General features: G+C 34.4%; 1 protein-coding gene across 2 annotated transcripts in view; it reads right to left on the bottom strand.

Annotated features, from left to right (window-relative positions):
- Window positions 1-12663, bottom strand: part of letm1 (leucine zipper-EF-hand containing transmembrane protein 1) — a 90957-nt gene extending 78294 nt beyond the window's left edge. The window contains exons 1-2 of one of the 2 annotated variants that reach the window (XM_039751743.1): window positions 12427-12663; window positions 7112-7169 (exon numbers count right to left, since the gene is read on the bottom strand). In XM_039751743.1, coding sequence (XP_039607677.1) covers window positions 7112-7169; window positions 12427-12520 — 152 coding nt within the window. In that variant the 5' untranslated portion in view covers window positions 12521-12663. The remainder of the gene's footprint in view (window positions 1-7111; window positions 7170-12426) is intronic. The other variant, XM_039751745.1, reaches the window with a different exon arrangement.
- Window positions 12664-15909: the final 3246 nt, after the last annotated feature.

Genomic DNA, 15909 nt, shown 5'->3' with positions numbered 1-15909 from the left:
TTTTAAAAACCAAAACCGACTGGATCGGCCCATTTTGACAAACATTATTTTATCCCTTTAAAAAAAAGTTTTTATACTAAGCTGCTGCATAACCAGATGCACAGAAGCCCTATGTTCTATATTAAAAGTATTAACTTTGGAATTAGAATTTGAATTAAGCTAGAGACCACAGGTGTTAACAGTTCATTTTTTATTAACAAAATGAAATTTTGTAGTCATTTTTCAGTGACCATAAAAATATATATAAAAAAAAAATTTACTTTAAATTTTTAATTTAATTAATTTGCTGTTTTGCTAACAACCACATTGCTTACTAAGCAGCAATTTCACATTCTTCTTTTATCTTTTCTTCTTCTAATTAAAAATGTAAGCTGAAGCACTTAAACACAAGCTTGTTGTTTTTTCAGTGACAAAAAAAAAATAAAATCTGAATACATTAAAGTACAGAGGCATGCAAAGGTATTCAGTCCCCTTGAAATTGATCACAATTTTCTGCATAACAAAAGATTTGTGCTCATATTTATTTAGTATTTTAATGTGAACTTTTATGCTGTAAGAATATTTCCAAAGTCAAAATAAACCATTTTCTGTAGATATTGAACTGAAGAAGAAAAACTCAAAATGTAGTTTTTGCATAAGTATTTAAAGTTCTGTGCTCAAGAAGCTCCAGTTTTACACAAATGACAAATTAATCACAAATGACACAAAAGTGACAGTCATTTGACCATAATTAAGCATAATTGGGTATTGAATCCTTTAGATCTCGCTAGATATAAAAATTACCTTTTATAAGGGCCATAGTCTTTGTTGAACACTCACTTCACAATTAAGACAAAGCAGCATTCTGCTGATGTGACAAAGTCATTGAAATGCTCTAGGCAGGAAATGGCTACAAAAAATATTGAAGAGTTTGAATGTCCCATTAACATTAAACACTGTTGGATTCATCATCAGAAAGAGGATTTTCATCACAGCACCCAGACTCCTACTAGAACAGGCTATCCCTCAAAACTAAATATCAGAACAAGAAGTCTACTGGTGAGAGAGGCTACAAAAAATCCAACTGTCACTCTCAAAAGTCTCCAATGCTCTTAGTCTGAAACTGGAGTGAAAGTGCATGGGTCCACAATTTCAAGAGATCTACATAAAACCAGACTCTACAGGAGCATAACAAAAAGCCATTCCTTAAAAAGGTCCACATAAAAGCACATATGGCAATTGCTTCAAAGCATGAGAAGGACCCAGTTAAGATGTGGGAGAAAGCTTTATGGTCAGATGTGACCAAAATGGGCATTTTTGGGCAAACTTCAGAAAGGACTGCCCAGGTCTCAAAAAGCACCATACCTATGGTGAAATGTGGTGGTGGGAGCATCATGCTATGGGGATGCTTTTCATGTGATGAGACTGGGAATCTTGTCAAAGGTTGGACACAAATATCACAAAATACTGCAGGAGAACTTGTTCTAGTCTGCTATGAACCTACAGCTCACGAGAAGATTACTCTTTCAACATGACAATGACCCTAAGCATTAGCCCAAAATGACACTACAATGGCTCAAAAACAGAAAGGTGAATGTTTTGGAATGGCCCAGTCAAAGCCCTGATCTAAACCCTATTGAGAATCCATGGCACTATTTGAAAACTGTTGTCCAGAGGTGCCATCCCACAAACTTAAGAGGCTGTCTATAAAATCCGCCAAGAATAATGGGGAAGAATCACTCCTGAACAATGTGCAAAACTAGTACAAACATAATCCCAAAAAATTAAGACTGCTTTTGCAGCAAAAGGGTTCTTGACAAAGTATTAATGTGTAGGGTTTAAATACTTAAGGAAACACACTAACTTTTGAGTTCTTCTTCTTCTTCAAGGGTGCATGATGTTTGAAAGACCCGAAAATCCTGATAACCCCGGATAACATTGTTGGATGATGTGTCCAAATACTGAATGGAGAAATATGTCGACAAATCTGTCATGCAGAAAATTATGACGAATTTCAAGTGGATTAAATACTTTTGCATACCACTGTACCTTTTCTTGCCATTTATGTAATTGAACCAGACGATTTCTTTTTCTGTGTATTACTCCACTTTCTTTAATGTAATGTAAAAACTAATCATTACTAGTTTTTTGTGATCAGCCAACTTACTGATCACTTATTGACTCTTTTGTATTTAAAATCATCCTATTGCTCAGAGCATCCCTATTTGAAGATGAGTGATAGCTGCTGAAATAAGGCTTTGTGGTCATATATGAATAATTAATCACAAACAGTAATAGCCATTTGCAACATTAATAAAATGGCTTGGCTCTTTTTATATCAATTTAATAATATCTTTTGACAATGCACTGTTATCAGCACGTGCTCCCAACATCTTTTTCAGCAATCCATTTAAATTTACAAAATCTTTATTTGCACAACAAAACAGAGGAAAGCGGACAGTGTCTTATAGAGGAATTTGAGAGAGGCACTCACAGTGAATGTTTACTAATAAGGACAAGCTGGGAAAAATAGAAAGATAAGTATTCCTTCGGTAGGGTATGTGGTAAAGGACACGGACACTAATCCATGGTCAAAAGTATCAATAGCTGTGCAGCAAGCTAGAGCTGGGTAAGCTCCGGGACCCAATTAAATTTTTTTAATTTTTTTTTTTAAAAAAAGCATACAAGAAGGTCCCGGGGGTGTTGAGATACTTGTGGAACTTTTTGAGGATGTGTTCAGGAGTTAATTATAAACTGTTTTTAATGACATAAAAATGTGTGTTCAGTACAAAAGATCTGATAACTGACTGGCAGCAATTGGAAGTCAGCATTATAGCTGAGTGATCGGAATTTATTATCAGGGCTTTGAAATGGGTGGTGGGAGAAGAAAAGCAGGAGATTGGCCTCTGGCTACCATCTGTTAGGGCATACATGGATGATTTGACAATGATTACAACTACTGGGGCAAAAGAGATTACTAGGAAAAATCAATGACACTTTAAAATGGGCCATAATTAAAGTTAAGCTCAATAAGTGTGAAGTATCTTGACTATTAAGGGCCAGATAGAAGACATTTCATCTAGATGAGGAAGAGGCAGTTAAAAGCATTGACAGGTGATGTAATGCCACATTAAGTGATAGGCAGCTGGTTGAAGATACAAAACAATAAATCTTTAATGGAATGAAAAGAATCAATGAATGTGGCCTGCCAGGAAAATGTAAAGTGTAGTGTGCGCATTTTGGGTTATTTCCATGGATAATGTGGCTCCAACAGTTTATGATACTGCATTACCATTTGTCAAGTGGAGAGAGTTAAAAGAAGGATCAGTGCATATATAAGAACATGGCTGGGAGTTCTCAGATGTCTAAGAACAAATGCTTGTTATGGTAAAGGACTCTTGGAATTACCAATACCCAGCTTGGTGGAAGAGTTCAAATGCGCAAAAGCAAGATTGCACTTAACATTGTCTCATTTAAATGATGTGGTAATAAGGCCAAAATCTCAACTCAAGCCAGATGCAAATGGGACCCAGAGGCAATGGTAAAGTAAGCTGAAGTGGATTTGTGTCTTACAGACACGTAGCATGTGCATCACAGCAGGGCAGGGTTTGGTTGCCAAGTTAAGAAGGTGGTGGAGGAAATAAGGCATCAGGAGGAGGTAGGCAGAAGTGCTATCACAGCTTCTCAAGGAAAACAGGGTCAGTGGTTAAATTGAGAAAGACTGGAGGAGAATAGAAGACTGAAATGGAGGGAATTGTAGGAGATGGAATCAGATAGGGTAAGGTTCCTTATTGGAGGAATTTATGATGTGCTCCCATCTCCAAATAATATAATGGTATGGACAGGAGTTCACCCGAAGTGTGCGTTGTATGTAGGGACTGTGTCATTGCAGCATAGTCTATCTGGCTATAAGGTTAATTTGAGCCAAGAAAGATATACATGGAGGCATAATTAATTGTTATGTGTTGCTGCAGCATTGGGAGGAAAAAAAAGAACAGGTGTAAATTCAGCAAAGGAGAGAAATGAGATCAAGCAAGTATTTGTCAATTAGGGGAGAACAAAGGCAAAATAAGTATAATTAAAAAAGAGAGGGTCAATTAAACATAACAAAATGACTGGGAGCCAAATGTAGACCTCAATACAAGTTTAGCTGTACCAAAGGGGATAACTACAAGTAGTTTGCGACCAAACATGGTGTTTTGGTCAGAAAACAAAGTAGTATACTTCATTGAATTAACGGTGACATGGAAAGGGTGTGTTGAAGAAGGAGAGAATGAGAGAAAGAAAGTGAAATATGCTGATTTGGCAGCTGACACCACCCAAAGAGGTCAGACTGCGCACATGTGGGCAATTGAGATAAGCTGCGGCAGATCTGTAGCTAAATCAGTAACAGGACTATTAAGATAGTTTGGTTTTTCAACTTAACAAATCAGGCAAGTAGTTAAAAATAACTTGTTAGCATGGAGGAGGAGGCAAGTCGGTAGATATGGTTAAGGCAACATAATATAGAGTGGGGAAAAGACTTTAAAGTTTTTAATGTTTAAGTTGGTTTTAAAGTGCTTTATAAATAAATAAATAAAAAAATATAGTGGGGGAAAAGACAGCTAATCTTTCATTTTGTACAGTGGTATGTTTTTACTTGTGTTTTTAACTGTTCTTTTAAATTGTTGCGAGTTATAGTATATTCATTTTAGTGCTTTTAATAGTACTTTTAAGTTTGTATTAGTGAGGTGTTACCCCTACTCTTTGCAATTACTTCTGTTTTTGCACCATCTTCACAAAAATGCTTAGACTTTTTTTGGTTTCAAATTAAAATGATGCAGAGTTTGAGCTTTTTTGTGTTGACTTAATTCCCATTGTTTATACATTAAAGTTAAAAGAAAAAATTGCATCTATAAAAATGTGTGAGTGCCTGTGCTGCAGGTGCCTGACCTTCAAAACACACTTGTTGTCTTTATTGCTATTTGCCCAATGCGCCAGAAAGGTGTTGCAGTTCCACATTAACCAAGGCCTATACATTTGACTTGGTTCTCACTGATTACTTTTAGAGAATTTCTGCTTATCTCAATGAAATGCTTGCAACAAACAACAGTGACCATGCAAAATGTGTACACACTGAGAAATAAAATGTGGAGAACTGTAATACTACTAGACCCTGCCAGTTCCAAAGGGAGAAGTTTTCCATAGCATATGTTAGGACGCTGAGGCATACATTCTTAGTTTTACCCAGTTTCTTAAAGCAAAAACTTCAAAGCAAAAACCTTACAATATTCACTATCAACATACATCATACAACACTAATTCCAAAAAAGTTGGGACGCTGTGTAAACTATAATTAAAAACAGAATGCAATGATCTGCAAATCTCATAAACCCATATTTTATTCACAATAGAATATAGAAAACATTAAATGTTGAACATGACACATTTTACTATTTCATGAAAAATATTGGCCCATTTTGAATCTGATGTTATCAACATGATGGGCCAGGGAAAACAAAAGGCTGGAAAAGTAAGTGAGCACTTAACATGATTGGGTATAAAAAGAGCATCTTAGAAATGAGAGTCTCTCAGAAGTAAAGATGAGCAGAGGTTCACCAATCTACAAAAAACTGTCTATAAATTGTGGAACAATTTCAGAATAATGTCCTGCAACGATAAAATTGCAAACACTTTGAATATCTCATCATCTACAAATATCATCAAAAGATTATAGAATCTGGAGAAACCTCTGTTTGGAAGGGATAAGGCCAAAAATTTATATCAGATGCCCGTGAACTTCCTTCTGGCCTTCAGGTGGCACTGCAATAAAAGCATACATGATTCTGTCATGGAAATCACTGCATGGACTCAGGAACACTTCCAGAAATCATTTTCTATAAACACAGTTCACCGTGCCATCCACAAATGAAGGTTAAAGCTCTATCATGCGAAGAAGAGACCATTTGTGAACATGATTGAGAAATGCCACCATCTTCTCTGGGCCAAAGCTCATTTAAAACGGACTGAGGCAAAGTGGAAAACTGTTCTGTGGTCATATGAATCAAAATTTGTAAATTCAACTTGGAACACAAGAACACCATGTCCTCCACACTAAATAGGAGAGGGACCACAAGACTTGTTATCAGCGCTCAGTTCAAAATTATGCTTCTCTGGTGGTATGGAGGTGCACTAGTGCCTATGGAACTGTCAGCTTGTACATCTGGAAAGGCACTATCAATGCTAAAATGTATGCATGGGTTTTAGAACAACCATACAGACGGCATCTTTTTCAGGTAAGGCCTTGCATATTTCAGCAAAACAACGCTAAACCACATACTGCATCTATTACAACAGCATGGCTTTGTAGTAGAAAAGTCCAGGTGCTGAATTAGCCTGTTTGGAGTCCAGACCTTTCACCAATTGAAAACATTTGGCACATCATGAAATGAAAGATATGACAAAGATTACCCAAGACTGTTGAGTAGCTAGAATCCTATATCAGACAAGAAGGGGACAACATTCTTCTACGAAACGTCCAGCAACTGGTCTCTTCTCAGTTTCCAGATGATTACGGACTGTTGCTAAAAGAACAGGGGATGCTACATAGTGGTAAACATGGCCCTGTCCCAACTATTTTCAGAAATTTTGCTGCCAACAAATTCAAAATGACTTTATTAATTTTTTTTAAAATGGTACATTTTCTCATTTTAAACATTTGACATGTTTTCTATATTCTACTATTATTGCATTGTGTTTTTATTTACATTTTACACAGCGTCCCATCTTTTTTGGAATTGAGGTTGCATTTTTTCTAGCACATATGGTCATAAACACCTAAATTATTAAGGATTAAACTGATCTTTTTAAATTATTTTTCAAAGTGATACATATTGCAAACTTGCAAGGTAAATAGATGTCTGAATTTTAAATTACCATCATGACACTCTCAACTTTGTGGATTGTTTTCATCCTGGCAGTTAGCCCTTGATCAATTTAGAATCTATAAATTATACAACATATATCTAAAGATCATTGAGCCACACAATTCTCTCCAAGTCTTAAAAGATAATGCAGTAATTCTCATCAAGAGAAAAGAAAGTAAAATGAAGTAAACTGTTTATCACATGCCATTGGTAACCTTTGTTCCTACCTATGACTCCCAAGTCGAAGAGCTGTGCAGCTGAAACAAGTAGAACATCTTAGTTTGACTGCAAAAGACAAAAGATAGAAAGAAAAAAATGTATAAATACATCATATACAAAAAGCAGTACATAGGAAGGTAAACTTTTTCTAAAAGAAAGCTATATGAAATTAGCTCTGAATTGGACTAAGTGCTTTCAAAAGCCTGATGGGTTTAAAGATGGATTTCTGGATCTCCTGAAAAGAAACAAGTTAGAAACCAAAGTGATTTCAACCACTGATATGAGAAAAAAAAAATACCTATACCAACATTGCTTTAAAGTGAATAGGCAAAGCTGTTAGGAGTTAAAATCAATTTAACTTCCATCTGGAATGCAGAGTTATTTGCATGTTAAGAGTTGGAAATTTAACAAATCATTAAAAATTGTGTATTATTTACACATTTTTTTAAATAAAAACAACTAAAAAAACACCTTTGCTCTTTAATTAATAAACTCTTGATATTTCAGTAAACTGAATTGTGGAGATGAGAAATAACAAATGCATTTGCAGGGATTTGAGTTTGAAAGTAGTTTCTGTTTTTAAAAATCCAATTAGTCCATGGAGCAACTGATCAAATATTTAATTATAAAAACTGTTTTATTCCTGTCATAGTATTTAATTAAAAAGAAAAAGCAGCAGGAAAAAAAGTATACATACAAGTGAAGTTAATTAATCTTGTTCCATCCCCAGACACAAGTGTAGCAAGATCTTGCATCCTCACATGTAAAGAAAGAACCTACCCTTGTCATGTTTCCAGTCGTCTAACATGAGGTATTCACATACACTTATGCAAAAAACAGATTTTAGAGATACCAAACATCAATATCTTTGGGATGTGTGAGGAAAACTGGATTACCTTGTGAAAAACAAATCTCATACAAACACTGGTAAATATAAAATCCACACAGTAAGAGATCAGACTGGCATTTGAATCCAGTCTCAAACATCCATGAATACTACTAAATACTGGACTGCTAATTTAAACATTTTACACTAAAAATATCAAATATTGAAATTTTGAAGTAAAATTTATAATTATTAATGTATATAAAAGTATTATTTAAATCAAAAGATGAAAAGATCAATACATAAAAGTCACATCAACTTCTACTTCTGCATGCTTCTTTAAATTCATGTCAAACCACAGAAAATTTTTTAAACTCCTTTTCAGGACACTGGGGCATTACTTATTATGGCTCCGTGCACAAGGTTACTTTGCATCTGGTAACCAACATAGCCAGGACGGACTCGACTATGTGTCTTTTTGGACATTTTTTTTTCTGTAACAAACATTTTATTTTTGACAATACAGAAAACATGTAAAATGAATTAGCTAATATTATTTACAGTATATTTATATGCTCCACATACAGTGCATCTGAAAAGTAGTCACAGCGCATCACTTTTTCCACATTTTGTTATGTTACAGCCTTATTCCAAAATGGATTAAATTCATTTTTTCCTCAGAACTCTACACACAACACCCTATTATGACAATGTGAAAAAAGTTTACTTGAGGTTGTTGCAAAATTAAAAAACTGAGGAATCACATGTACATAAGTATTCACAACCTTTGCTCAATACTTCAGAGATGCAAAAAACTTAAGTAAACTTTTTTCATGTTGTCATTATGGGGTGTTGTGTGTAGAATTCTGAGCAAAAAAATGAATTTAATCCATTTTGGAATAAGGCTGTAATATAACAAAATGTGGAAAAAGTGATGCGCTGTGAATACTTTCCGGATGCACTGTAGTTTTAAAGCACACAGTAAATTTCATAATCCATGCTATACTGCTTTAACCAAATTAATTCATTATTTTAGACACAGAATTGCTTAAGTCTTCAAACTGGCAATCACTTTTAAAAAAATGACTGTCAGAGTCTACTGGACAGTTGCTATACCAAACTGAACTTAAAATTCCTTAAACCCATCAAACAGAAATGTTAAGGGGGAAAAACACTGTAAATGCATAATACATGTCACATGTACACCATGGTATGAATAAAGAAAATTTACAGAAAGTTTCCAGAAATCAGAAGACCACAAAAATCAGAGTGAGCAGCTGGATTTTACTTTTACCATTTCAGCAAAAACAAACCTTTGTTGCCATGACCCTTTGCAATTTAACATCATTCATGTGCAAAAAATGCCTTTTGCTTTCTATTGACTTAGTATTTTTCCAGAAAGACCTCCTAGCTGCAGAAGTTACATGTGTGACATGCACAGATGAAAAAGTGAGGAAAAACATGGTGAAACTAACAGTATTAAAATATGTGAACAGGGTTAATAGCCAACACTGTGATTATCAAAATCCAGAACTTCCTTACTGAAATGTTAGCATCTTGTGACTAAAAGTCAAAAGTCAAGATTTTGTTTTTCCACATTTAATTAACTTTTTATATGTCTTAAGTATGGTTGGTTACGAGAGAAATAATTTTTAGGAAACATACTTATAATTCTATTGATGAAAAAATAAGAAGGATGTAGCAGAATTCTAAACGCATGACATACATCATAGAGACACTGTTAAGATTAAGAGTTAGAGGAAATATGGCACCATCAAGACATTACAACAATCAGAGTTTCCCTCAAAAACTGAACACTAGGCAAGGGCAAAACTCATCAGAATTTATGGTAGCAACAGACTACTCCCTGTGTATTCTCCACAAGTATGACCTGTGAAGCAGCACAGCAAACCAGGACGATTTCTCATTATATTAGTAAAACATGCAGTCTCCCAAAACCAGGAGAGAAAAATGTGTTATGATCTCATGAGAGTAAAGCCAAATGTTTTAGCATTAGTTCCAACAAATATGTTTGGTGCAAACAGCACCTGAATTTCATTTGTGGCACAGACAGGGATTCTGCAAATTGTTAAAAACAAATGGGGAGATTTGATTGGCATTGAGTTTATAGGGAATTGTAAAATCATGGGCCAATTTCCCTCACCAGGTGCACATACTTAATGTATTTGTCTGTCATTGTCTGTTCAGTCCTGGAAAATAAATAGTGCTTATCAGTTCTAAAATTGATTCTAAAAAGTAAAAATTGTAACTTTCTTACAACAAACGTTTAAAATCAAGTATGTGACCAAGTCAATTTGTCAGTTTGTACCATTTGTTATTGTGAGATTTATGTTGCTATCATTGTATGAAGGAGGCATTAGCTGGTTAAAAAAAAAAAACTTACTGAAGTATAATATTTAATGGATAAAGTTTTAATTTTCCAAATCCCACCTTATTTTTAGTATTTATTCCACCTCTAAGACTATCTTTGTAAAAACACCTCTATCAATTGAAGATTAGTCAAATATATAAGTAACCCTGTAAAAAAATTATTTGTTGTATTGTTTTCAAGATGATTCATATAAGTGATCAGACTTTGATATTAATTATGCCTGTGTATATTGATCTGGACTGACCCTAATTGCAGTAATTACTTGTAATTGGAAACTATTTCTTTCACTCCTGTACCATTCAACTGTCATTTATGCATTTCACACATACTATTTATTATACTAATTAGTACATCTTCGGCTTCAAAAACACAAATAATGACAGAAGTTTAGTATTTAAGGATTTGTTTATCTGCAATGAAGTATGTTTGGCAGATCCCACAAACCGTCTCTGCACTTATGTGCTCCTGTTAACATATTACATAACATTACGGAAGAATTTGACTCATACTTCAGTTAAGAGCTGATCTATCTAAATGTTTGTCCAATGTGGAAGTTTTGAAACAATTAATTACTTTTCACTTTGGAATTAACATTGCTGTAACTCATTTTGTCACAACTGCACTTTAGCCACAGGTAAAGAGATTAGGTACTTGATTTTAAATTTTACTTCATTTAACTTAACTACAGCTGTACTAGCACTGTCTGTGAGGAGTTAACAAATGAATGCACGCACGTCTCCTATCATACTTGCACTTATTTTAGAAAAATATTCCTCCTGAATACCTCTAAATCACTGACGGCTTGCAATTACACTCAATGACTGAAAATACATATAATTTTAAAAGTCATTATCGTATAACAAATTATAAGGAGTAAAATATGTAATTTCAAATTAGTTGTTCATACTTTTACCAATCTATTTTCTAAGCCACCATCATCAACAACTTTATATATTAGTCCTGACAATATCGTCCCAGTTTAACTTCTGAAAAAGCACCAAACATGGCATACATAAAACATGCCAAAAGTAGGCTCCTATAATGTAAGTTATAGCAAAAACGGAAAAAAGCTGAGTAACCAATTCCTTCCTACAATTAATTTATTATTTTCTAAACTACCGCTGGAGCATTGGATGACTCTATACCAAAAGACTCCATGCTCCACCTACATATACCGTATATTTCGGATACTACTTAATCGATTTCTTTTCATTGCTTTCAAATTTGCCAAGAAACTCGGGTTGTTATTTGAAGTTATGAATGACTGGATGAATTTTATCACTTTAGCTGGTACTTCTGAAGCATCCAAATTTATAATGAAAACGCCTTTTGAAGCTTTGGTGTACCACTTTATTCATCAGTTAAGTTGCTTTCCAAAAAACAATTTTTGGCTAAGTCTTGCTTTAATATGACGGCTTTTGACAAAAACTTCATAAAAGAGCAACAGTGACCACATTAAAAACGAAGAAACTCACATTATAAAGAGTACTTCTTTTTCAAACGGGAAAATGGCATCAGAATTTATCTTCATTTTGATTCCTGTCAAATTAATGGGCCCCCAAGTTTTCTTTGTTTTATTGGAAGGACACTACCGTTATCCAATTGTTTGTTCATCTATTTTTCACTAAACAGTGCAATGTTAAACAACATACTGTACATTTGACAAAATCGCAAAAGCATATCTTGTGGATCATTAATCTACTAAATCAGGCTTGTCAGTAACGGCATCTTGGGTCTCCAGAAAGCACCCAAATCTGGTAGGCTGGTGGGTTCATCACTAGACACTACCAGTTATCAGTTAACCTAACCTAACCTACTCCTTTTTAGAATGAGAGAAATTCAAATTACGACTCGGTGAATATAACACGCGGCAAGATCGCTAGACACTGACAGCATTGAAACTTGCAGGGTAATACCTAGTTACATGTCCATCCCACGCTAAATTAATCCAACCCGGCTTTACTAAAACAATATAGTTTAAAATTGTTTGAGTGACAATAGGAAGATCATTATAATTAAACACGTGACAATTGGGTTAACTGTCATGTCAAGAGATCGGCGCACAATCAACCAGTAGTTTCGAATAAACACAGCCAAAAGCCTACCTTTATCGAACTCCCTGAACAGCGATCTGCTCGTTTTCAGCACTGGAAAAGATGACCTCCTGACAAGGATCAAAGCCATTTTACTCTCAAGCATACGGTACTAAACGACATGTGATGAACAAAAAGCGTTTATTAATTTAGCGAAACACTACGAAGAGTCTTCTCCCCATGCCCTTGTCAAACTGATGAGACAGCAACTCCGTTCTCTTCTTCCTTCCTCTGCTGACTGCGCTTCAGACAAGCTCAGTGATGCTAGAAACAGGAATTGCTTCCGGAGCATACATACGTTGATGTAGCTATCAAATTAAGAGCAGTTTGAAAATAAGAAACTAACACTGCATTTTATATATACTCATAATTATTGTTTTATCAATGTAACGGTTACTATATTTTAATAAGTATTATGACACTATTTTTGTAAATGACTTATAACTACAAACTTTTATATAGGTATTTAGTGCATAATGAATACTTTTATTTTGAAATTATGTGTGTACGGACTGACACAAATTACAGTTGGTCCAGGAGGTGTTAACTCTAAATATGCCCTTCAAATCTATTGGTCAGTGCCATAGCGTGGTTGGGAAGTAAATGATCAATTGGATCAAACGCACGTCGATCAAAACATTCACTTTCTAAAGCGGGAGATACGGGGCCTGCACTTACAATACAGTCTACCCACATGTAAATTAAGTCAGCCTCAAAATGGTGGGTGTTGGGTCTGGGTTTTTGCTATTCTTCGAAAGTAAACAGCACCGTTCCCGCCTGGAGTAACGATATTGGAAAAGGAATGATCTTTAAATGTAGGCGATAGGAGGTATTAAATCGTGACGAGGACTAAAGGAGCATGAAAAGAAGATAGATCGTGTGTTAGGATGGATGTAGAAGACGGATAAAATGGAATCCTGTAATGATTTTAAAGCAGGGTATGGAAGAGAAAGGTGGAGGGATTCAAATTGTTAATTTAGTTCGTGGCCAAACAGAGTGTTGGCGTCATAGATTTAAAAAAAGAAGAGGATTTTTAATTGTGTAAATAATTTGCTGAATTATGAATACTGAACCGATCCGAATGTGACTTTCATGTGTTGTACCGTATTATCCGTTATGAATAGCTAATCTTGCATTTTATAATCTTTTTATTTGGCCAATAAAAGATGTTATTTTGCTTGACTTATCACTCCACGAAAATGTTATTTTTTGTGGTAAATACCAACGGCCAATATTTCATTATGTGAAATTCTCTGTAATTAGCATAGCTAATTAAAACACAATATAATATACAATATATGTAATATGTGTGTATTTGTTTGTATTTATTTATGTATATAGTTGGACATCAAATATACAAAAATTATTTACAAATGTCCTGTCACTGTGTATTATATAGGATGGTCCAGATCTAATTATGCAATTTTCATTACGCTATAACTTATTAAGTTTATTACATAGAAAATCACCCGAAAAATCCCAGACCATCGAAAAGTGTGCGAACTGACGACATGAAGAATCGTCTTCGCGCCAAACTGGAATCGTCTCCGCATAAATCAAAGTCATCCAGACGACCTGGATCTGCATAATTAGATCTGGACCACTGTTACCTTGATTTATTTATTACATTGATTGTGTTACTGCACAAGTTTATAGATCTATTTATATGTATAATCTACATTGTATGTAAGGCCTCATTGCAGTATCCAGATAAACTTTGTTTTATGTTACTCATTGGGATTCAGCATATTTGTATTGCTGTACTGCCCAAGTACAGAAGAAATGACAATGATGTCCACTTGAACTTCACTCCAAAATAACAGTATATGTGTCCTAAAACCTAGGGTGACCATTCATTTTTCCCATGGACACATCCTCTTTTAGATGCCTAATCGGTCCAACAAGGATTTACAAAATTCTTAAGATTGCCCGAGATTATAGGTATTGCTTATTACACAGATTTGGTATTGTTTAAAAAAAAAAGTTTTTTGCCATGCCAGAGATGTTTTGAATTTAGACACATTATAACTTGATGCAAGCATTGCTAGAAAATGATGAAAGGTTTGTTCAGGGAAAAGGATGCATGGCAGTTTGACCCAGTTCATAGGTGGATGGAGTCATATTACCACTGAACATCATAACTAGAGCACAAAAGATACACCAATGAATGCATCAATTTAAAGGTCAATCTGTAGCAAATAAAGAAGCAAGCAACTTCACCAGTGTCCACTAAACAAAACATGAAACTGGATTTATGAAAAGAGCATGTTAACAGGCTTACTTGTAAGACACAGTAAAACAGTGGATGCTGTAACTGCAGCTAATAGTAACTTAGTTACAGTTCCATGAAATGTACAACTGTTCGTTTGACTGTAATGTATGTACTTTTTTTATCATCATGAGAAATGCTAATGCTTTAATATCTTTAATTGTGACTCAAAATGTTTTGTTAATATTGACCATTTTTGCAGTCATTTAGGATTTCTTTTAGTAGTGATGCATTTAACTGTCTTATTTAACCAGATGCTAAGACTTTTGTTTTGTTTAAAGAAAAAACAAAAAAGTAACATAAAAATAGGGGTTTTTGCCATTATGGTAATGAAATGATGATATTACAACTGTAAAAAAAGAAAAGAAGTTAAAATTGTTTTTTATTTTTTTAGTTAGGAAACATAATAAAGATTCATTACCTTTTAGGCATGTGTTCAATATCAATTACCATTCATACCCCGGCCCGACTGCCCTCGTTTTAAAAAATAAAATATAGTCAACCTACTAAAACTTGTAATTTCATTCTGAAAACAAAGGTGGAAATTTGACACCAAGACAATACTACCTCTATTTATAACCATTGGCATATGTAGAGAGGGCTATTTACAGAATAGTAAGACTATCACGTTGTAGTCTGCAAGAAATGCTTATAATCTTAAACGACTAAAAGAATTTGAATACAACAATGCAGGTGACTGCACATGCTAAATTATTTTGTAGAAGCATGATAGTATGGTTAATGTCTACAAGAAATATAGTCAAGCTACCAAAACTTGTAAATTCGTTCTGAAAACAAAGGTGAAATTTTGACACCATAACAATACTGGCCCTATGTATAAACCATGGTTGTATGTTGAAAGGGCTAATACTTAATAGTAACACTATCATGTTGTAGTCTGCAAGAAATTGTTATAATCCTAGGCAACAGACTAAAAGAATTTGAATACAACAATGAAGGTCACTGCACACGCTGAAGTATTTTGTAAGAAACTTGATAGTAGTGGTTAATAGAATCCATTTCCTGAATGCACTTAATCCATCAGTGAGATGAAGCAAACCAAGAATAGCAGTTCATTTGAGGGCATGTTCTCAAATAATTTAAATTGGCCAGCTAAAATAATGACTTGGGGATGAAAACTGAGAAATTCTTCACAAGTTTATTCTTTTCCCTACGTGTCACAATAATATGGAAATTCCTACTACTGCTGTACTGTAACATTAAAC

Source organism: Polypterus senegalus, chromosome 4, assembly GCF_016835505.1.
Source record: "Polypterus senegalus isolate Bchr_013 chromosome 4, ASM1683550v1, whole genome shotgun sequence".
In the NCBI taxonomy this organism is placed as follows: Eukaryota; Metazoa; Chordata; class Cladistia; order Polypteriformes; family Polypteridae; genus Polypterus; species Polypterus senegalus.
Note: the sequence above shows the minus strand (reverse complement) of the source record. Positions and strands in the feature narration are given on the sequence as shown.